Source organism: Pomacea canaliculata, linkage group LG6 (assembly GCF_003073045.1).
Source record: "Pomacea canaliculata isolate SZHN2017 linkage group LG6, ASM307304v1, whole genome shotgun sequence".
Classification (NCBI taxonomy): domain Eukaryota; kingdom Metazoa; phylum Mollusca; class Gastropoda; order Architaenioglossa; family Ampullariidae; genus Pomacea; species Pomacea canaliculata.
The window spans coordinates 29,875,748-29,900,755 of record NC_037595.1 but is presented as its reverse complement, the minus strand read 5'-3'; the positions used below and the strand labels follow the sequence as shown (position 1 = coordinate 29,900,755).

General features: G+C 38.2%; 1 protein-coding gene across 2 annotated transcripts; it reads right to left on the bottom strand.

Annotated features, from left to right (window-relative positions):
- Positions 1 to 430: 430 nt before the first annotated feature.
- LOC112566217 (tyrosine-protein phosphatase 10D-like) lies at positions 431 to 21,947 on the bottom strand. Of its 2 annotated transcripts, none has more exons than XM_025242243.1 (25): positions 21,648 to 21,947; positions 20,533 to 20,664; positions 18,545 to 18,575; positions 17,709 to 17,975; positions 16,905 to 17,092; positions 16,033 to 16,231; positions 15,092 to 15,283; positions 14,537 to 14,674; positions 13,273 to 13,457; positions 12,425 to 12,550; positions 11,881 to 12,100; positions 11,297 to 11,386; positions 10,332 to 10,449; positions 9,987 to 10,057; positions 7,965 to 8,067; positions 7,514 to 7,564; positions 7,121 to 7,202; positions 6,703 to 6,793; positions 6,523 to 6,599; positions 5,653 to 5,787; positions 4,988 to 5,119; positions 4,254 to 4,408; positions 3,868 to 4,012; positions 3,070 to 3,337; positions 431 to 2,812 (listed from the first exon to the last, which is right to left on the bottom strand). In XM_025242243.1, the coding sequence occupies exons 2-25, from the start codon at positions 20,575 to 20,577 to the stop codon at positions 2,748 to 2,750; spliced, it is 3,174 nt and encodes a 1,057-aa protein (XP_025098028.1). In that variant the 5' UTR covers positions 20,578 to 20,664; positions 21,648 to 21,947; the 3' UTR covers positions 431 to 2,747. The 2 variants fall into 2 exon arrangements, with proteins under 2 accessions (XP_025098028.1, XP_025098027.1); XM_025242242.1 differs by having other exon boundaries at positions 20,533 to 20,668; positions 21,652 to 21,946.
- Positions 21,948 to 25,008: the final 3,061 nt, after the last annotated feature.

The window sequence follows — 25,008 nt, the reverse complement described above, 5'->3', positions numbered from 1 at the left end:
ACACACACAATCACACAATCGCACCTCTATGAGACATGTATGCGCACTGGCATCCTTACATTTCTTTGCATTCAGATGAGCTAGGACGAGAGTCAAGTTGTGGTGCAGCATGAAGAAACTGTGGACAAATATGATTTTTTATGTTTTCCATTTTGTTTGATGCTTCCTTATGTCATTGTCTAGTTTACGACATGTGACCCGTTAAGATGTATTTAGCTAGCAAATGGGAGGTTCCAATGAAACAGCTTCCAGCACATGAAAACTAATTAAGAAATGACTAAGGGGAAAGAACTCTGTTACTGTAGCATACGAAGACACTGTATACTTTACCTCCCCTGAAAATCATAACAAAGACTTCCCCAGAATACCTGCCGTGCAAACAAACGGCTGTACATGTCTAGTTCCAAGAGAAAACAAACTTAAAATAAACGATAGTTAGACTTTGATGTAATAGGTTTAAAGATATTCTAGATGCATTAGGTGATTTTCTGAGGCTTGTTTAAAAATAATTTTATCAACTTTGTCATTAAGAAATGACAGTGATACATGGACAACACAATTCATAAATAATTTTGTGCCACTTATTTATTACATTTTAAAATAAAATGTTGACTTCTTAACAACAAGTATCTTATAAAATTGGACATTTATCATTTTTGAAAAACATATGTGTAGTTTGATGTTGCAGCTACTGCAATATAATTTGCTTATACATTTTTAAAAAGTAGGTTTGGTACTGTTATATGTAACAATCAGTGATGCAATAACTGTAATGGCAAGAAGTGTCATAACAATATATGAAACAATGTAAAATGCTTAGTAAATCTCAGTGCAAATGCTATCTTGAAATATCTCGATATGTTGAGCAACACCTGAGGAATGTTTTTGAATACATTATGTTTAACACCTTTCAAAATCTCAGATACATGTATATTTCCATAGTTTTTGGCCAATTAATATACAAAAGGCTAAGATGGTAAATTGACATTTTGTTTTCATTAAAATTATTACCTTATGTCATATTACTATAGGAACATGTGTCAGAAAATGTCTCAGTTCTAATGAAAGTTTACTTATTGCTAAAGCTTTGATATTAATAAACAACGGATAAAATAATAAACAGCCAAACACTGAATTTTTGTTCTTGCACAAGTATAAGTTTTTATATTTGTTCCTGTCGTAATGTGCTGTTAATTAAGGAAACATTAAAAAGGGTATATGACTATTGCAAAACAGTAAAAAATAAAGATGTCATTTATCCACTGTACATTAAAGCTGCTGTTTAATAATTCGTAAAAAGGATTTTGCTTGAGTAGTTTTTTCCCAAAATGATATATAAAGAGAAAGAGCCTCACTAAAGTCTTGTTAAACAAAATAGCTTTATTTAAGAATGATTATTATCCTATATTGAAGCAACTTTGATAGAAATATAGATGTTTTATTCTAGACTAAGTATAGCTAACAATACTTTACACAAAATTAAAAATAAGGCAGCTCATTTTATGTGCAGGTTGTATTTTGATTACATAGCACGCTGCTGTGTAAGTGATGTAAGTACATGAGTAGCTAACTGATTTCGAAAAAATTATACTGACAGTTATCGTAAGCACTGCAAATCAAAATTCTTTTCGTTGTATTTCTAACTTCAAACCAATGAAAAATTACACTGAAAGAAAACAGCAGAAAATATAAACGAATTTTTTTTTCCTTAAAACATTTTACATCTGATATAGATTCCAAAGACATGTGACGAAAACAAAATAAAACATTATTTACTAAGCAAACGGGTGAAGACAAATATAAAACCAGTAGATGGGCGAGGCTAACACAATAAACTATTTTCTGTATGTACAATGCTGCTACAAATAATAATAATAACGAGGGCATTAATACTGTCGTTAATACTTTTAAGTCCTCTCTCAATGTACTTTTTCAAACAATTAGTAAACGACAGAACGAGCCTCAAATGTGCTGCTCAGTGAAATGAGATATTTGTCAAGTTTTCTGCATTTAAGCATCTTCAACAATCCTTTGTACATGTCCTTTATAACACATGTTAAATAGTGGTTGTACAATTCTTGCATCGCACAGTAAATCTTGATATCTCTAAGGTCTGGGTGTTCACTGTTCAGGAAGACATGGTGCCAGAATATATACAGCATAAAATACTTTTCAATGTAAGTCGATTGTTAAGGAGTTGCATATAATACAAGTGCTTCTATATATATTTTGGCAGTTTAACATTTTTGTGTGAATCGCTGTCATACAGCAGGTATATCGCTACATTAATTTGAACTAAGAATTGATGAGACTGTGCGAATTTTCAACCCATAAAAGCATGTCATGGTCAGTGTTTGAGATCTTAGTCACAAATATTGCATTTCTTTTAATTAAACAAATTTACAAATAAAAGATCATCAAATTGAATTATTGTGAACTTGGCGTCTCCGGCTATAAATAACAATCCTCCATTCTCTCAAAGGAGATTCTGCACAGCCACTCTTGAGAGCCAGTGATGATATGTCGGTGTATGACATTAATCACTCGACACGATTTGGACGATGAGCCACTCTTCATAATCTGTGTAGATAGCGTGTAGTCGATGGCAAGAAACACATGTATGTCATGAAACACATTGTCCTTCAAGTGGATGATCACCATGGTGTGTTATTTCATTCACACTGTGAGCGCAGCTCAGTTCAAAGGCACCGACGTGTAGGTGTACAAAGGCAACACATACCAACTGCTTACTCCGAACATAACTGTTCAGTGCTGGACGCTGCTAGAGGCATGTCTTCAACGGACTTTTCTTCTGAAAACACAAACACCAGACTCAGTAGATTTTGTTTCTTTTTAAAAAAATAAACTTGGCGTATTAACATATTCTGTCGTAAGTGAAACACATTACTATAAAAGACATGTAGAAAGTCTAACTTCAAGTAAAACTACTCTAGACCTTCTGTTCTCAAGTACAGGCAGTCATGGGGGAAGAATAAACAACAGACGTACTGATGGAAGGATAACAGAAAGTGGTACAGTGTACTGCATGAAGTGCTCGACGTCACTAACCGTTGTCAGGGACGTTGATGAGCTTGTCGTCCTCCGCCACGTCCTCGTCGTTCATGTCGGCCTCCACGGTGTCGGCGTCGGCGCCCTCCGACGCGCTGCCGTTCTCGTCGCTGGCCCTCTTGCCGGGCTTCTCGTCGTTTCTGGTCAGCGAGGCGGAACTGTTGAAGGGCGCCACGTGCACCGCCAGCTCCACATCCTCCCCAGACTCCCGCTTGCGCCTCATCGCCATCAGGTGGCGCGCGCACTGGTGGATGAAGATGTACTGGTTCTGCAAAGCAGAAAAAACTAAAAATAGGAAGAAGGGAACAAAAAAAGGACGGTGAAAGCAAAACAAAAGAAATACAATGTTTTCATTCTCTAATGCCATTTACAGTGGCGGAGTGCTTGCTTTTTCATTTTTATTTTGAGTTTCAAGTTGAAGAATTTTATTCTATCTATTCACACTTGATATGCAAATGCTGTTGATGAATGAATCTATGTTCTCTCTATTCCTCCTCCCTTCTTTTTTCTTGTGTTGGTTTTTTAAAAATTCTTTTCTATCAGCTTTTTTTGTAATCTGAGAATGAATTAAGCTAGTGATAATTTAATTGTATAGGAATGAATATTCTCGAAGCAAACATTCTTCATTACCTATGCATTATTCCTTGCATTGAAATAAAGCAGCTTTGCAAGCTGTGACAATACTGTGAACACAAACGTCTGCAGACATGTAATGGGAAGTGTAGGAAGAAAAAGACGAGTCCCACGTGCTTGTTTGTGACCGAAGTGTACAAGAACCACAAGGTACATAACACTTACATCTGTCTGCACCATGCGGCAACGATTTTCACGCATGCGCAGAACAAACTTCAAAATGTCCAGCCTTTCGTCGAGGGCTCTCTCCTGAATGAACTGCATGACGTAGTCCAGACAAATGTACGTCCCCGTGCGACCCACGCCGGCACTGGTGAGAGAGTGGACACAAGTCAGACTGACCCCAATACATACAAAAATATGCAGACAGATCTCACTAAATCTGTTTGTTTGTTGTTGTTTTTTCTTTTGGGGGTGGGGGGATTGTATTTCAATGTGCGATGTTATACAGGAATCAAGCTCTGTATTACAGAAATATTTACTCTCATGACCGTAGAAAAATTGTAATGATGAAAAGTGTTTCGGTCTTCTTTGGCTGCTGAAAGTTGTACCTGCAGTGGACGACGATCGGTCCAGGAGAGTTCTCCGGAAGCATGTGTCTGACGACATACAGGAAGTGGATCATGGAGTCCAGCGACACGTCAGCTGTCATGTCCGGCCACTTGAGGTAGTGCAGGTGAAGTAGCTCTCGCTCCTCGTCAGGGACCTGTTAGGGGGACAAGGTTTCATCATTTACACACCCCCTTCATGCATTTTACACTGAGGATGCACAAGTTTATCAGAACACGGCGCTGATATGTCTTTAGGTCGGAAAGAGGTAATTACCCTTTGTGAGGGACAAGTACAATAAACATGTGCTTATACAGGGTAAGAAAGAAAAACTTAATTAGCTGTAAACATAGTTATCGTCCTTTTTAGCCTATAAAATTGATAAACCATTGTTTATGCAAACATTTAAAAATAAAAAGGCAATAACACTTGTCCTGCTTACTATAAATTTATAACAAATAGTTTCCTAAAACATGTGAGCACAACATTTTATGATATATTAATGCATACATAATTTAAGAACTTTATCCTGAAAGTTGTATTTTTTGTATAGACGTCTTAGTCACAGTATTTATTTATCATTTATTGATACGACACACATATATATCATACATTTTCGTAAATTTCAAACTTAAACACTTAGGGAAGAGACTAACAGAAAATAAACTAACCGACGAATTAATTTATCTTCACGATTAGAATAACTAAAGATGCAAGATACATGTCTACATGTTACCTGGTCATGTCTGAGGGAGAAGGTGGTGATGGTGTAGTCATCTGTCGTGGACACAGACAAGGTGCGCACAATCACCTGTCCATACTCTTTGACATCTCCTGGTGTAGACGACCAGTACAGGTCACACATGACCTGAGCAACAAATTAACATACACGGTTATACAGGTGTCTGTTTGACAGTCATTTCATTTAAGTCACTTTCGTTTAATTATTTTTATTTCTAAAAAGATAAATTATGTTTTATTCTTCCATGAGTGTGGTCTTATACGAATCTTTTAGGAAACAAGATGCACGCTCATAAAAAAAGTCTCTTTTGAATAGCTAAAAGAGTTTTTTATTAAAATAAAATCAACGTCAGATGGGCGTTTTCCATATTTTATTCTTAATAATTTCAATAATACTAGTAAAAAAAATTAAACATGAAATTATTTCCTACCCTGGTGGTAGCGGTTTGAGTAAGTGTCAAACATTGTGTACGATACCGCCCTTCGAAATACTTGGAAATAGTGACTATCAGCAGCCTTTATTTTTATAAGAATGTCGGGAGGAACACATGTGAGGAGGAGATTCTGCACAACATTCATGTCTTAAAACATTTCTACACATTTTCTCGGTTCAAGAATGCCAGATACTTAGTCTAGGTCGTAAGGGTAGATGGTCCTCACCCTGCCCCGCTCGACGATCTGTGTGAGCATGATGATCATGGGTACCTGGCGCTCCCACACCATGCGCCACATGTCCTTCCGGGTGGCCGGCAGGGGGCCTTGGGTGGCGATGAACTCATCACTCGCGGTTAAACCCTGGCAAAAAAACGAATAAAATAGTTTTTTCATGTTCCGAGCGATGACAAAAGATAATGCGCAATTTTTTTGTTCTAACAAATTATTTCCGTCTCATTTTTATCTATAGTATACCATTGTATATTTATATCAGTCTGAAAAGACCTATTATTTAATATTTGCATCCAATATACAGTATATGCTAAATTGAAGGTCAAGGTACTAAACACCAGGCTTCACGGATGTGTTTGTGTCTTTTAGTAAAAATGTCTTATTGTGTATGAAAGGGAAGTAACTTGCTAGTGAGTCTCGTGTGCATGAAAGAGAAATAATTTACTGTATAAGAAGCTTCTAGATCCTTCTACATTGTGAGAGAAAATATAGGATGACAGCGAACAATTGTGAGACATGACTATTTTGAGAAACCAATCGACGAATGAATGAGACTTTCATATCGCCGCTATTTCTGAACTACACCCTACACTGTATACTCATTAAACATTAGTTTAATTTTGACTATTTAATAACTTCAACCTTAGTTGAAAGCATGAAAGGTAAGAATGCACACTAAGTTGTTCCCACGGTAGTGCTTCACCAGCGTGTTTGAGGTGGACGTGGCACACATCAAAGTTTAAAGAAGCTTAGAACAGTTCTAGTGAATTAATATTACTTTAAGCCCTTTGCACAGGTAGCCACAGAATCTAGGTTTGGCAGCTCCTGTACAACAATGTACACCAGGCAAGAGCATCAACTCACAGGTATGAAGTTGGCGTTGATGTAGTCGCTTCCCTCGATGGCGTCTTCAACTGACAGAGAGACCCGACTGTGGTCATCTGCAGATTAATTACCTTTTAATAGTTTGAAGCTCATTCACGTAATGAAATTAATTTAAAAACTGAATAAACTTCTATTTATCATGGTAATGTACCAACTCACAGGCACTGATGTCCGCAAAACGGTTTTTGCCCCTGTTACACTCAAGAAAGCTGTTGGAGCAAGAAGACTTTTTGCTGCAATGCTGGATATCCTGTAACAGGGTTTGTAACATCATCGTCAATGAGTTTCAGGTCGTAAAATACTATCAATAAACCCCTTGTTCTTTAAAGTCTTGTCAATTTTTGTTTTTAATTTCATGTTTCAATGCTGATAAACATTTTAAAGCAGTTGTCTCTGCTTCGATTAGCATAAGAATTATCAAATCTGTTATTTAGGGCATGTCAGTTAATTTGGATAGTTCGAACTAAGCACGTTTTAATAACAATATGTATTTGAATTTTTTATAACAATCATGATCATAATCATAGAAGATCGAATTATTCAAAATTTCTATAAGAGTACTTGTGACACACAGTACCTCGTATTCTTCTCTCAACAAAAGCCAGTCGTGCGCCTCCTTCTTGGTGACCTCCTGCTCAAGCTTGGACAGCGGTATAGGTCTACAGACACACACATGTATATATAGGTGTTCATATACAATTTGAGGTATAAGTCTATATACAAGCACGCACTCACACACAGTCGTTTGAAATAATTTCACAAATGCAAATGTATTCAGAGTAAAGATATATAGCGGGTTTTGTTCATTCATGCTCCAGGGCTATTCTTAGTCAACTATTCACCGATTTGTGAAATATGCAAAATGAGGTGAAAGAGAAATGAAGTGTAAGGTGAAGCACTGACTACAGTATCCTGCTAACTTTAGAGACATATCACCAGAAATCAGTCACCAGCACCAAAGTCCACCTACCGTGACACCACCCGCATCACGTGCTGCACATCCAGAGAACCCCTCTTGCCTCTGTAACAAACACACACACACATGTACAAATTGAGCTCCAGTCAGAAAGACAGAATAATTACAGTTAGAGGAACCATAGGAGTCCAAGAAGAATGAGAAGGGAAGAAAAGGGAAGCTCATTCTCTAATAAGTACAAAAATGATTGTGACACAATATGTTAACATGAAATGTGTTATTTTATTAAAATATACATGATTAATACAATAGTCTGCGGGTTTAGCTAAGTAGCTGTCAGAATAGTTTAGAAGGTATTGTGCTTTGATCTTTGCGCTACAAAATGTTAATATGAATAAATGACACTAGTTACAGATATAAAAAAAAATGATAGAAATTTACTATTAAGCAGAAACAATAACCCGGTAACTAGTTGAGGTGTTGTAGGTACACTGTTGTTATTTACCTGTCACGCCAGAAGAGAAGGTAAAACAGAAATCCCAGCAGTGGAATACACAGAAGACCGAGGCAGATAGCAACAACAGTGTATGGCGATACACCTGGCTCTTCTAAAAGATAAACACAAACCGAATTCTGTTAGGAAAATAACATTATTATTGCACACAATTTTTAATTTTAAAATAAATACTTTAACACAAAATACAGAATTTAAGAAGAGATTTAGAAATATCAAGGTTAATGCAGCATAGAAGGGGTGAGCTCATAAATAAAGTTATAAGCTCTTCATCTCTCACTTTCTTTTTTACACACTCTCACACATTCACACATTCATTCAAACATGAGCATCCACACACACACGCGTGTTAAGGCATGAAAAAATAAAACTCTTAAAATAGAACTCTTAAAAGCAAATTATAAAAACATTTGTTTATACATTTGACTAAAACTTTGTCATGGCAACAGGTTTCTAACTGAGCATTGGAGAGGACGATGACAAGCTGTTCACTGCAGCAGGCCACTCGACTAAACTTTTCTCACTACGAGAAGTTAGAAAGAGCAGATGTGCTGAAACCTAGCGACCTCCACAGTTCTATCCATCACAAACACAGTGAAAATGCGCAGTGTGAATCACTACACAGGTTTTCTTCTCACAAACTAAAATATATTTAAATTACTTGCAGAAGCGGTGCAAGAACCAAATTTATATGATCAAAGAACATACTTATTACCTGTTCACAATCGACACACATGGACAGCAAAGATAGCCAGTGATACCGTTTGATAATAGTTCTGCTGGCGTCTTCTTTGCCTCTAAGAACAGCTACTCATTCTAAGTTTACATTTTTGTCCCCAGGATAAGCTTGCTAATTTTGAAAATGTTTCAGATTCGGAAAGATCCTGCATCGTGAAGGTGTATGCCAGTATTTTACTATCATGAGCCTGATTATAGGATGTAGTGTTTTAGTGAGAACATTGTGTGACCACGCCCTCATCTGCCTTTTTCAACAAAACAGAAAGGCCCGACCAACGCTTAACAATTGTAATGTCAAAAGGGAACAGAAATGAGAACTGAGAACTGAACTAAATGCGGGTGATGATATGAGAGGACCAGATCAAGGACACTGCCGAGTCGCTGTCACTTATCTGTGACGCCTCTGTCAAGAGAGCCAGACAGAACCCTAAATGATATTATTTAGTCCAGCTGCAAATCAAAAGAGTAAGAACACAGAAGTGTATGTAAACATGACCGTCCAACACTTGTATCCAAATCGAAGCATGATCATAAAACATAAACTCAAGAAGGGACATCCTGCCACCAACATCCAGCGACTGACTTACCAGCCAGACCTGGTCTCCACGATGGTGGAAAACACCAACGGCGCACGACACAACCCTCCCGCCCTTTGCTAGTGTGTAGGTCTTTACTTCGCTTGTCTCTAAATACCCGTGGCTCCTGGTGAAGTCGTTACCTACCTAACCCTGGCAACTCTTACCATGTACCGGCCAATCAGGACGCCTAGCGGTCTAGCTGTTACTATGACTACCTGGCTACGCTAACACTATGTTAAGTCCATGCCGATCACTACACTAGCCTACTCTATTATCATTGTCGGCTTGGAATGTCATTAAACCGTGTAGGACAATATTGTACCAGACCATGTCATCTCCTAGACAGACTCCATGTTTGTTTACCCAAACAATCGGAATTCCTTTACGCGTCATGTGATGATGCAATAGGAAGTTAGTTGCGTCACTATGTCACGTCACTTCAAGTGACTGTCCTCAGATCTTGGCCACAGATCTAATCGCTAAAAATAAGCATGAGGATAAAAATAGCACACTTCAGGTGTGTATGTAAGCCGCCAAGTGTTACAAGACCTGTTTGTATCGGTTACATTTAGGTTTATCGTACTAACAACATTTGTATCTAAACTGGTCATTGTAATGGCCACCTTACGCTGATAGACAAGGGTCACCGCCAAAGACTATAAGAAAGTGCGGGGTTGTAAACTGGATGATATCAGACCTTGTGTGGTGATGTCCTTGGCAACAGGCACTGTGTCGCACCCATCCTTCGTACACACAAAGGCAGTCACTCTGAAAATGTCAGTCACACTGATATACATCTCATATTCTCTGTACTCTAATACTAATTGTTTACAGTAGATAAAAATGGCGGACGTAATGCAAGAATCTTTCACAAGGTTGCTCCTTTAATGTACTGCGGTTGCAGTAGAGATAAAATTAAATATAAAACACAAACAGATAAATGGGGACAACAAAGAAAAGGCTGTGAGCACCCAGATTTAATATGTCTGTACTAAAATTGTAAAACATTATAAAGGACAACCTAAGAGCAAACTGCACTTACGAATATGTAGTACCAGGATCAAGGGGTCCATTGCAGTACGGCTTGACCACCGGGAGGTCACAGTTCTCATTACCAACAGTGAAGTCTCGTTTGCTACCACATGACGTCGGATGGTTTTCTACAACAAAACGATGTACTATAAAGCTAAAAAAAAACTCATAACTTTAGAAAAAAAAAAGAATATTTTTATTCTCTCTATGTCTCTTGAACAAGAAATTTTGAATTTGTTATATATTCTGATTGAGAAGCATACTAGACCAGTACAATATCTGCAATTCCTTTGGTTTTTAGACTTGTGACCATTTTACCGACACCATGGACTTGGCTATCAAGCTTACTATTGGTAAAAATAAAATGTGTGAGAGCCCATCAGCTCTGTGATGTTGGAGATGATCTTGTCATCGGGCCACTATAGCATACTATTGTAAACAAAGTGTAACAGCCAAGCTCAGTATCAAGGAACGGCAATGATGCAAACACTCTTGGCCAGCCTCCATCATTACTTGTCTTTTCAAGAGAAACCTTCTAAGTTCCTGCAAACTTGAACACTATCAAAGTTTTATTTTTTTAATAAGATTATATGAGATCAAGGAGAATATACTAAGAAAATAAAATCAATGCATTGCAGAAGTAAGTAGAAAGACAGTAAATTACAGTAAATAGAGTAAGAATTGTCAGAACAAAAATCTGTTTAAACTCTAAAATCTCCCAAGCCATAAGGAGAAATTACTAAAAGACAATTATTTAGCAATACTGATGATGAGGCTTGAGTCGGGGTAGGACGGGCACTTGAAAAACAAGTACATCATCCACCCGAGCGTGGAAACTCCTTCTTGGAGGACAGCTTATAAATAAACATCGCCAGGTAACAATGTCTTGAGGTTGAGAACACATTGATAGCTATTAAATGTCGCTGATCATTTTACAATGCTGAAAGACAACTCAACATCAACTTCTTCACTTACTGAGAAAAGATGGTCGAATCTGGTAGTAGCCCATGGATCTGTTGTACCATGTCGGTAGATTATATAAATTGACATCATTTGTCCATGTTTCTAAAAATAAATGAAATTCTTGATAAACTACAATCGTAAACACACAACGTTTTTATACATATATGTTTACTAATCCATAAGTATAGTAAAGGTTCATTAAGATGTTCATTTTAGATTATTATCAAAAACTAACATAAAAGACACAGAAATGAACATAACAAGTAAAAGCGTCATATTAAAATATACATTCCCTGTACATGTGGTTTGTTTCCACCATAGACTCAATTTAGTGTCAAACTTAAAGTTAACAGGATGAGCCCAACAGAACTAAGGTCTAATACATCGCCAATTAAAACTGTTTTTAATTGTGAATAACGACATTGTAATTAAAATAGGATCCCTTCCACTTTTATAGAAACGGGAATAATAAAGTATTTGGTTCTCTTTTATTTGTGACACATTTTATGTTTAACATTATTCCTTATTCCTGAAAGATTAATTGTTTGGTAGATTTTTTTTTTCTCTAAATGGCAGAAAACGACCAATGGATTTACTTTTGGAAATCACGAATCCATTGTTGACGACTTTCCCAAAGATGTCCGATGTCATGAAGCAATATGATGTCAATGACAGGGTGAATTTTGTCTGATGCTTTTGTGTCGGAATTTCACGGGCTTGGTGCTGTTGTTTATTGGTGATGTTTGGTTTCATCGGTGGGACTTGAAAACTGGTACAGTTGGTAAGACCCTTGTTTGTTTGTCCTATCGCTGTCATCTGAAGAATAAGGCAAAAATGTCAATTGAAAGTTGCTTGAAATCGCTCACAATAGAACTTTAAAACCAGCATTTCCTTTGAAGGCAGCCTCCCCGATGTTAACGACTCCATCAGACATGTCAGCTGTGTTATTTGTTATTGTTTTACTTTGTCTGTTAGAATGTTTCTAACGCTGTTGTACTTCATAAATTAAACTTCAATTCAATTAACCTAGGCTGAATAACAAATGAAAACAAATGCACTTCAGATTTTGGGAGACTGGCCGGTCCATAGGTCCAGATGCCGAAGTTTGTCCACCCCTGTATGAGACAAAACCTCACTTACACAAAGTTTGTAGTTGGATCCTGTCTCCACAGGAAGCAGGAAGCTGCACGTGGTCCTGGTCATGTCTTGGCTCTTCCCGGGCTTCTCTTGGTTATCCCCCGGCTTACAGTTCACATTCTTTGTCTCCTTCAAATACAAAACTTAAACTGTATTATGCATCAACTTTGGTCGCCAGCTAGGTTTCTTTAACACATTATCCGATCTTCAGTAGGTAAATTATATAGTCAACCATCAATTAATTAGATTAATGGGAAAGAAACCATGAACTACAAGACCTATCTTAGACTTCTGAAGATATAAAAAAGATGTACTTTATTACGAACATTTTGATATAATAAACACCATATCTAGAACAAATAGTTCACACTAAGTTCAGCGACCTGTGACGCGGGACAGCAGGGAAGTTTAAGTCCGGACATACCTGCCACCTCAGACTAAAACCCGGAATAGCAATCCGGGTGAGATAGCGTTTTTAATTACAGCTGATGACAAGGATTTTGCTGTTTTAGTCATAGACAATACTAAAGAGTCAGTTATATTGATTCCTTTATCACAAACTAGTAGTTTGCTTAGCGTTCATGGGCACCAATATATATATATAGGCTAATACGTAGATATACACACAGGAAGACTGAGAGGACAGATATAGTAGAGAAAGAAAAGTAAGGCCGAAAGACAGGACTGAAAGAGTGAGTAAAAGACATGAAGACAAATAAACATACAGACAGACACTGATATCTCAATATTTAGGCATATACACTTGTAATGCTATGAACCTAGGGTGACATTACTTCAGTGTTTATAAGATGTTACACACATGCTGTAGTATGTATGACATCCAGACTTACAGGTGTGCCGCCATTACTAAGACTGTATTCGTAGGTTGTGATGTCGTCGCCTCGCTCACGTGGACAGACTTCCTCCCACATCACACAGACATCATTGTACGACTCCCAGGCTGCATTGCCACACTTGATATCACCTTCTACAGTCTCCCGTCTCGTTACATTCAGGTGAGAAACAGCACCAGGGCCTTTAGTCAGAAACCACAACAAACAACATCGTCATTTTATTTATCCATCAAAGCATTTACTAGAAAGCACAGAAAAATTATAAAAAATATAACAACCACAAAAAAAAGTTTAGTAGTAGACAAACTACTATATTAAGTTAATTATGATCACACTGGAACCACGTGAAAGGCATAAGCTGCGATGATGATTAGCTTTTAATATTAGCATTGCGAATAAGTGGCCAGATTGAAAGGGAGAGAAATGAAATGATAAGGAATATCGAACTTTGACATAAAACACTGGATTGTTATTTCAATGAACAAAATGTGGAACTACGAAAACATTTATCAAATGATAAGGCGTGCAATGAAAGACTCCTTCACTGACTGACGATGACAAAGTTGAAAGTGAAGGACCTGAGTTTACAGAGAAAGTATAGTCATTGATGATCCTAACAGCCGTATCAATATTGACATTCCATGTTAGTTGACTATACTGGATGGTGCATATAGATGTCTGAGTATCGACTCTCCTGACACCCTTATCATTTCATCTACTTTCCTTTATCTTAATAAGTGCTACGCAAGCACACTCCATATATAGATGAGAAGTTATTCATTGTAAGTGTAAGGCATGCACAGTCGCTATCAGGTTATTCATTTGTGTATGATTACCCCTTGCTATCATCATCATTGTAAAATTTTATGTAACAATGGCATTATAATCCTCTGTAACAGAGTCAGCAATAATTCAGATGAAAGCACATCACTAGTATACACAGGACCAGTGAGTAACTCTGTGAAACATCACAGAGAAGAAAACAGAGCTCAATGTGGTTGTCCTGCATTACACATATTTTATTTTCATCTATCCCACCACTTGCTTGCTGCACAATCTACATGACATGCTCGCATCAATTTCTAAATAATAAAAACCATTATGACTATATACTTGTAGTTGATGGATGTAGCAGATGAAGAAAGCAAATAAATGTTGAGTAAAGATGTCTTTAGATTAAAGGACATCTCGGGTATCGTGTATTTAAATGTGTGATGGCTGTATATGACACGTGACTGATGTAAAATGTTCACAGACTTACTTTCTGGAAGAGTTCTGACTGTAACCCACTGAGGGGTGGAGTTGCCTGTTTCAGTAGACATCACCACCGCCACCTGGTATTGCCAGAAGGGGTAGGGCACCGGGATGTCATGGGGGCCTTGGATAGAGTTCTCCTTGTCTGTGGGAAACGATGTGAGCAGCGATGTTACATGAGATCAGTCAACACTCAATTAGACACACCTGTCAGTTTGTAGTCATGGTAAACATGTACAAACTCGTCAAAATATGGAAGTTAACTTTTAAACGTCTCGACAGAACATATGTCCACAATAAACATTCGTAAAATCGTCATTTCCATAATCATCTTGACTTCCAGTAAACGATGATCAACATCTGCAGAATTTAAAGAGTTTAACGTGGTAACGAAAGTGCGAAACTGTTTGCGTCCGCATGTGTGGTCCGTGTGTTTGCTGTGTGATATGTAAATGTCACAGCCTCACAGAGGGAGGAGAGCATGGCGGGCCCGGGTGGGAGTGAGCCACGTAATTACGTATCGACACACACCACAAAATTTATTTTCCCTTTTACTACCTACATGTGGTCACATTCCAGGGTATAACGATCGGCCACGTTGTGTCCACGTCACATCCTGTTTCCGCCTCTCCGGCCCGAGGGTCTGTGATGTACAGGGTGTAGTTCGCGGGGTCAGGAGAAGGTAAGGTCCAGGTCACATTAATGTTTCTCGGTCCGATGGGTGTGGCGTTTATGTTTGTAACGTTCACTGGATCTTTACAAAAATAGTAAAATTGGTAAGTGTAACAATATTTATACTAAAATTAAACTAATATTTTAAAGCATTAAACTGTAAATAGGTTATGCTTAAGATAACAGAGAAATTTATTTTTTAAACTTTGATAAATCAGAATAAAAAGGTGTCGTCGGTAGGTGTAGATCCTTCCAATACAAGTTCATGATTATTTTCTAATTAACAAAAAAGATTTTAACATAGTTAACCTTCTTTTATAACTTTAAATGTAACATATATGACCAAAGATGCTACACATGTAAGTTTTGTTGTTGTTACAGGTATAGGTATGTCTCTTGTTTCTATATATATTAAAAAAAGAAGTTTAGACGCATTATTTTAGTTGCGATAAAGTCAGTTATTGTTCATAAAATCTGTTCTTATTTGTGTCCGACTAAGAAATCCTCCTATGTCTATGACAAGGTACTATATCATCACGGATTGTATTTTATGTATCATCAGCTCACGGTCTGGCTGCTATTTACAATGTACAGTGTAAAGTCTTCATCACGACACACCTCAATGGTTTTGTGCAGTAAAGAAACTAAGTCTTCCGACAAATCCACCTGTACATTGATAAACATGTCAAGTGTATCCAATATCTGCAAACTGTGTAAGGAAAACGAAGTCATCAAAAAAAGACTTTTATCGATGAGACGTGTTGAGATGAGATGTTAAAGGAGTAAAGTAACCAGAATATGACAGAGTTGTCTTCCCATAAAACATCTCACCACCAGCGCCAGTCGTTGCCATCATGGTAGAGTTCGAGATGATATTCGTGTTGAGGTCACAGTAGATGTAATACAAGTCAAACGTGTAGTCTGTTGACGGACGAAGATTATCGAGGGGCAAAGTGATGTTGATGTAGCTGGTCTGTTCATCGCATTTCTCAAAATCAATTCTTGGTTGACGTCTACACGATAACGGAGGCTAGCGATAAGAAAAGCCTTCTAATTAGCTATATTTACAAGTCTTAAATTGTGTACAAGTCCTAAATTACTTGTAACTGTTTATGCATTTTAGTAGCTGTGCAGGTGATCAGTGGAATCATGTCTTTCAAATCTGCGATGGACTCAGTATTTTTTTTTATGCTCTCTGGCGAGGTTAATGTCTTCAGATGGATTCTATTCTATGATGCATATTTTGAGGCAAATGATTTCACTGACAGTACGAAAATAGTTTTAAAATACTTTTGCAAAAGTAGTAGTTCATTGTAAACAATTAATAATTTTTTTTGTTCGTTTGGATTCAGTCTTTGATTTATTGAAGGTTCTAATACTGTTAAACTCAATAACTGACATGTATATATGTAGGAATTTGACATTATATATAATACCGTGAGTTAAAAAAGATAATTTACTTTTAGCAGCAAAAGTACAGGAAGGCCACTGTCAGGTTGTCGTCTTTATAACAAGATATAGCACATTACTGCCGTGTATCATTGTAGGACGATCGTGACATTAGTATCACATAATAAATTTAAATGCTACTTCAAAAGTAAAAATGTCTAGAAGAGAAGGTTAGAGTTAGTGAAGTTGAGAGTATTAAAACGGGGGTAACAGTGGTGGTCGCTGTGGTGGTGGAGGTGACGATGATGACATACCTCAGGACATAAACTGTTATTACACTTGTCACACGTCGGGAACACCACACAGCTCGTGTCCATGTTGTCCCCTCTGATGTTGACCATCATGTACCCGATGTCTACTTTCATGGCGAAACAAAAGGCCTCCATCATGATGCTTGCTGATCGAGACCAAGTGCTTACATTAGGGCTGTTTCTTACAGGTTCTGTAAAGTGACACGAAATATCTGATGAAGATTTCAAATATAAATAATTTTTTTCTATGGTGTTACCAAGATATTAATTGTATCCAAACCCTTTTACAAAAACAGTTTACACACAAATCGTTAAAAATAAAAAATATCAAATATTTCTTTGCTTTCTAGTTTTTAGGAAAACATTTATTTAACACGTCTAGGTGATTTACTCTGTGACTTGAAGTTAAATATTCACATTGTCAATGACAGAATACTTGTAGACTTTAAGGACTAACTGTTTACTTATCAGATTACACTCTTTACGTTAGCAACGCTCATTCTATAAAAAGAAATAATAATTATAAAACGAACAAATGTTGTACTGGAAATTTTCTTTTCGAAACAAATAGGCCGTTTGTTATTGACTTTGGGTGGGGACACGCTAGCTACCCTCACCATCTTAGGCGAGGTTCCTCACTCAGATTTAAGAATACTTTAACCTATCCTTAACAAATGGCAGTCTGGAAAATGTTCAAAAATGTTTCGTACTGTTTAGATGTTTCCAGATGTGCTAATATATATATACAAGCTTGCGATTTTGTAACTGGTTTGCTAAAATGATTGTCATGTTAAGACGATTACTCACCTGAGTTAAAATAATATTCAAGTTTCTTCTGTGCAATTTCCATTCCATTACATGCGATCTTTACGGTGTAGTGAACATTTTGTGGCAAATTTGTAAATATGCAATATGATTCTCCACTTTCATTAAAACGTGCATCAAGAGGCGTGGCTGTCTGGTTATGAGGACACAAGGTGCAGGTGACATTTTCCGTGCAGCTGTTGTCCGTGTATGTGACCCCCACTTTGCCTGGACCAAATGGTCTGTCTTGGACGCCGCCAGAATTGGATGCTAAAACACACGTTGTCTTTGTTACATATTACTTATCTGTATAATAATTTAAAGATATGGAGAGAGAAAAGCAGGCAAGTAAAAGAGTAACTGTATGTCATCTTCCTTTCATATTGAGTAATATTCGCTTCCACGTGAGAGCAACCCTTAACCCTGAATACTTGTAAACAATGTGTGTTTGGATGTCGCTCAGACTCCCGTCATTTCTCACGAGAGGATATTTTCTACCATCTCCTTACTTTAAGTAGAACACCAATGACCAACAACCAGCACAACACCCGAATGTGAAATTCTGCCAGACAATGAGTAATTGAATGCTTCAGCACTGATCTTAGAGTATTGTACTTGGAATGGACCTTCAGAGTTTGGTACATGACATGGAAAGACTCAGCCCTGTGTTAAACGCTGCACAACAGACGTTTACTGTTTGAGTAAACATGTTTTTTAAAATGAGAACACATAAAAGCTAGGGTACTTTTGGTTTAAAGATGTCTCTAGAAGGGATTAAAGTCAGGCACACATTACAACAATGGAGCTTTAACTTAATATTGAAAAGGTATTAGACTCACCATTTTGGTTACAGATGTCCGCCAGACCGCCCTGTTCAATCAAATTAAAGTTATCGTTTTGTAAAAATAATGAAGGCTCTTTAATTCTTTTACTTACAACTTTACTTATTCAATGGCATCAATTACAGGATTTATTACTCGAACCAGGACTGCGTTGTTCTTCAGTATTTTATAATCTGTTTATTGTACAGACAGATATTTGTTATTATGTTTCTTTCTTTGATAGAATCAGTTAACAATGAGGTTCATGAAATACCCACTTTACCCCACCATCCAAGGTCTCCTGAAAGAAAGAAAATACAGATGATGACGAGGAGGAGGAGGAGGAGGAAGAGGAGGAAGAGGAGGAGGATGGGAAAAACTAGAGACACGGAGTCATCCACCGAAAGACTAGCATAACAAGCAACCTGTAATTCATAACAGAAATGTAAAAATATCAGTCTATTTAGAACTTGAGTGATAGTTTGCAGGAAGTGCCAGCAACTCTGGAGTCGCCAGGCTAAAACTGTGACTCGAGTTGCGAGTTGGATCATCGCCTTCAGGTTATCACAGGTCACAGGTACGGTCACAAAGCCAATAGGGTTCCGTCCATCCTCTATGATTCCTGATAATCTGTTATAATAAGGGATGGGGACAAATTTGAATTCGTGTCGAAACTATTACATTGGAGTATTTGTGCTGTTTCTCCTCCATGGTCTGTAAACACATTACGGATTTTTAATATTTTGATCAAACCTTTCAGCAGCATAAATGTTTGACATCTATACAATGCACAGCTTCTCACAAACTCCGATGTAGGTCGGGGCGGTGTCTGCTAGTGAATATTGGTACTGGGAGGGTGGGGCTGTCGGTACCTGCCAGTAATTTCAGGTAAGACAGCCTATAAATTATCAATAGCCTTCTGGCGGCACTCACCTGTAACATGGCCAACCAGACGCTACCTGTAGGAGAGAATGGTGTGAAGGACAAGAGGAGGACGCCTGCTCGATGTCTTTGGTGGGGCAATAGCAGTGTTTGAGAGGAGCATTCTCTCTGGTCAATGGCCACTCGCTTTTTGTAACGTGGGAGCTCAATGGACAGGTTGGTATTACTGAAGTCTCGGCAACTTGCGAGACATTCTAGAACTTGTTTTCAATGTTGCATAGAGCTTAAGAGAGTGTCTCATCATCTCTCGGCGCATGCGCGTTCGGGTGAATGTACACAATGCGGGAAAAAAAAACGCTAGTCCGTGCACCATCTGACTGTCATGAAGAGGCACACACTGCCTCTCTCAGTCTTGCCCTAGACTTTGGTCGACTTTGGGCGCGATGGAGTGTGAATTCAGCAGCCATAGATATGAAGCTAGGAATAGTTGATGACTTGGGGCAGGATGGAGAATCTAAGGACAAGTGTTTTGGGTTTTCTTTTTTTAAGTTTTAACACGGTGTTCCGATCCAGTCGATGCTGCTATACCCTTACATCCTAAGTTACAAAGATTAGGCAGAGGTGCCCTGGATAAACATGAAGAAGTGTTTGTGGGGTATCGAAACTGTTTTATAACTTTGGAAACAAGACATTTTTTCTTTAGTTTTCATTTTTTTCCCCCAGGAAACCACTTACTCTCGCTTCACAACTACGGCAGAGAACAGGACACTCAGGTCAAACATTGTGTCGACATACCTGAGGCGCCCTCTTGAGCTTCGACCAAAAGCTTGAAGCAAAGACAAAAGAGGACAGCGATCCGTGAGTCATTCTTTAGAAGTCACAAAGTTTAACAAGAGACGGGGTGGGCTAAATATCGAGGGCACATACCAGATAAATGGGAAAAAACTGTTCTGCCACAAAATACGGGCGAGAGGAGGTAGAAAAACTAATAAAGTGCGACTAGCACAACAATTTTTATTTCAGCCAGTGCGTGCTTGAAAATTGTTTCAAGTTCTGCGTGCTCCACTTACACATGTATTTTACTTACATACAAACATTACAATCACACAGATACTGTCACTTACATACAAGCAGACGAGGAAACACAGCAGTGACAGTGCCCGCCTCATGGCTTCCCCTTTCCGCCCTGTGTCTTCCTGTTGAACTCAGTTAGTCATGTCCGGTCAGCTGGTCGCCGATGGCAAAGAACAGCCGCAATCTGTTCAGAGAGACAACATGTTCACATCTGCATGTTCTTCTCGCACTGTGAGCCTGGTTTCAATGATGGACATGAGTAGTGCACACGTGTTAAGTCTTCTAAAGACTGAAAATGAAAGCAGCACACTCACACACTCACACACACACATCTACAAACACGATGTTAAGCATTGCTGTTCAGTACTAGGACCATTGATACACCAACACACCGCAAGTCTTTAACTTCCGCGTCGCCATATGCAAACCTATCTACAAGACTGACTAGTGGTTGTACAGGATGGACTATTTGTATTTTTATTCTTACTGTTATAATAAATGTAAGAGTTTGGTGACCCTGGTGCTAGAAGATTTCTTTATTATCGCGTTGCCACATTTAAATATTCAGGTTTTATTCTCTGTTATTTACATAACGGAAAGTGCAATCGCCTGTAAAACGGTTTATTCAGAAAGAAGAATTAAAACATATGAAAAATGTATTAGCCTTTAATCAAATCTGAAAATGTTTGCTTACCTTTTGTCATTCTTTTCTTTTGTGCAATGTTTACAAGTTTGGGTCATAATATTTTTTTCTGGACATGTTAGACCTGAACGTGTGATGCCCGAATCAAGACATGAAAAGAAGTGATGGTGTTTGCAAACTTTTCTTACAGTTTCTTTGGGAAAGATTAGGAAAAGCTTCTAAGAAACTTACTAACCTAGTATTACTATCGAAAAATAAACTAAATCATACAAAACACTTAATTATATAAATGTATTAAACTTTCACTGAGACTTGGGTATGTTTTCCATAAGTTGGTGTTGGCTGCACAAGAGCAACATGTTTCAAAGAAAAGTACATATTCTGCCAGCTTTCTACACTAACAAGTAAGGTCCACACGTACAAGAGAACACTTTCAAAAAGCCATGCCTTCGTCAGTGTGATTAATGAAGGAAGAAAACTAACAAAATCAAGCGAAAAATATTGACCAAGCACATGACTTGCCTCTCTCTCTCTCTTGAAATGTTGTCGCCAAGTTGTATTGTATCTTTTAGCACATTTATCACACAAATCCCGCCGCTGGCAACATCAGTCAGTTCCAAACCCGGACATGGAGACTCGTCTCTCGCTCATCTGCTGGCGAAGCCCTTCTTTCATTCTACTCCTACATTATCTTCTTCCGGCACATACACCATCCTGATTAGGTGGGCTGCAAGACTACAACTACTTCTACAGCGACCTAGGTGTCAGTGTGGTGAGCATCTCGCGCTGAACCAGGATGCTGAGGGCCTCACTACAGTCGTCTTCGCGGCGATGTAGGACGGCAGGTCACGTGACATCCCCAACCTCGGCCCAGCGCCAGGCTCTTGAGCTGCTCACAAATCCCTCACACGTTGAGCACAAGCTTTAAGTATTTGGTATTTATCTGACTGATTGCTACACGATAGATATATTAGGAGAAAAAGTAGGAAAAACCAGACGAACCGACTTGAACTTGCATTGGTAGAGCAACTAGACAGACCAGCAATCGAGAAGGCAAACAGAAAGACTGACAGACTAACAGAGACAAACAGAAACACAGTCAGAAGTTAACTAATTGATTTACAGACAGATAGTACGGAAGAACTGATTGAGGTAGAGATAAACAGGAAATCGGTGAAATACGCCGTGGGACATGTTTTCTTGTGCACACATCACTATGCCCTAGCACTTTTAGACCATTTTAGCATGTTGGATTTGTGTCGCAGAAAACAAATCTTGGGAGAATAAAAAGGAAGAAAGAATACAAGTATTTCAATAGCAATTATCTCAAATTGCTTCAAGAAAAGAGCAGTATGGGAAACAAATAGAATAGCAAACTACAATAAAAATGGAGTTGCCGTCGGAGGGAGAGATCATGGTAGAAGGAAAAGAACTAGGGACAATTACAAAAGAGATGAAGCTTACGGCGTCTTGAAAGTCATGAAGATGGTCACTGTAAGACATATCAAACATATAAGATGATAAACAAAGTGCAAATGTCTCTCGTCTGATGTGAAGCACGTGCAAGTGACCATGTGTAGACCGGAGGGACGAGTTGGCAGGTAGAATGTCCAAATCTCAGACAGGGTCTGGTACCCTGGGGCCAGATGATGAGGACACGGATGTGGCTACTGTAGTGGAGGTGAACCACTTCATGGAGGGGTGGGGTCAAATGGTCAGCTTGGTGCTTACAAAAGGCAGTGCGAGCTGTGATTATTGTACCCTTGCAGAACATGTAGACTTGTAAGATTGTGTGTTGTGTGTAGTAGTTATTCTAAGCCTTTGCCCTATTATCTGTTTAGTAGTAAAAACAAAATCGAGCTCAGTTCATCAAAGTGTATTGAAAATTCATTTATTATCAGTAGAGAGAAGAACCGATTTCCAAAGGGAGGTATTCGAAACCTTTGGCAGTAAAAAAAATCACAGCTGTCAAGCCTCATCAAACACCTCGCTATACAAAATTAAGATGCATGTGATGACCGGTAGTCTAGTCATGGGTATAGTGACTTGAAATACTATTTCCTCGTGTGGAAAAAGCAGGTCAAGGGCTCTGCTGACTAATTGATGGTAACAGCAGTCCTTGAGTAAAACACTTACCAGTCAAGTATATTTAATGGACACAGACTAAACTAAAAAGTGTGTTATAAAAATAAAAGAAAATCAAAGTAAACTCAAAAGACGACTTTTGTCAACCCTCTTCTATCGTCCATCTTCAACTTTCAAGGACAAATAAAATCGAGTTGTCTGGCCGGGACCTTGTGGTGCTGATGACAGTATGAAAGTGATAACACGTCGCTGTTGTCATTGTCAGTCTCCTCTGACCGGACGTTGTGATGCAAGGGCGAGGGTGTGTAGTAAGTCCTGAAGCTTGTCATATTTACTCTGTTTCAGCTTTTTTCAATATATTTTATTGATATGGATAGCATGGTGAAAAGCTCAGTGTAGAATAAAAAGACTGATAGAGGCAGACGGACAGACTGACAGACAACAGAATACGATGATGGGTGTCAGGGTTAAGTCTTGAAGCACCACTCTGCATTCGGTGTTTATTCACCTTAAATAGTTTTACATATTTCTGCTCCCTATCCATGTCTGCGCATGAGCTTGCACGTGTGAGAGAGAGAGCCCCAATGTGTGAGCAAGTACGCATGCGCCGTCGTCCGTGTAGGAGCATCATTTTAACGGAAGCGCGCGCAAGCTTGTTTGTGTATACATGTATGTATATGTGTGTGTGCTTATGTAGATGTGTCTAGCAGCAATCAGTACCCAGTAAATGTCATGTTGACCAACACAAAGAGTGACAGGGCGTAGTCGAGTTGACACACGGTCTCTGCTCGTCTCTATCAAGTGGATCTTAAGCTGCTTTGTCCGCATAGGAAATCCGACGCACAAGGCGTGTTGCCATAGAAACATTTCCTCGCCGACCTCGTCACGACATTCATCGTTTGGCGCCATTTTTTGGCCGGCCTTTGCCCAGGTCTGGTGTATAGTATGCTGAGTAGTTTGTATGCACATCTCGATATTTAAACATACTGTGTTACTAATGACACTGAGTGTGACTCATGTCTTTTGTAGATACAACAGTAGAAACACTTACTCTTTAGCTTCATTTCAGCTTTAATTCATTTATTATTATTTATATCATGTTTTATTTCTGTATGTCTGCCTATTTTGTGATAATTTTGAACTCGAAAATTGTTCTTCTAGCCCTTACATCTCAACTGTTACAAACGTGGTCGCAGGTAGAAGATGTAAATGTCGTAAATGTAGTCGATCTTTGTAAACAGACTTGGTTTAGACGAGTTTTACCTCCCTTACACTGTCTGCTGACACACTGCCTGGGGATACATCCCCCTGATTATATTCCTGAATCATTCTATTTTAAGAAATGATGAGATTCTGCGGAGACTTTTAAAGATTTGTGTATACAGCTGTATTACTTGTGAGAAAATGTAAAGATGTTTTTAATTTATTTTAGTTTAGTGCTAATATTCTTTTCAGCTAAGAAAATCTTCAAAAGAATGATTCTCTTTTTTTAATTCTTTATTTACTGTCTTGAAAGCAAGAGTGTGTATTTTTACAAGATAAACTCAGCTGGCATACATTCATTCAAAGCTTAATTATTCGAAGACAATTCACCCTAACAGAAATCTTGTCTGGGCCAATACATACCTTGTGTTCATCTTACTAGGCTTCTAATATTTTTTAGTGCTAATAATTCAATTAGCAAAAGGTTATTCCTTCGATTGTGAACATTCACATAAGACGTGTTACATGACTGAGAATGCAAATACTAAACTTGTTTTACTGCATGCCGAAACAATTTTTTATCCTAGAAGAATAA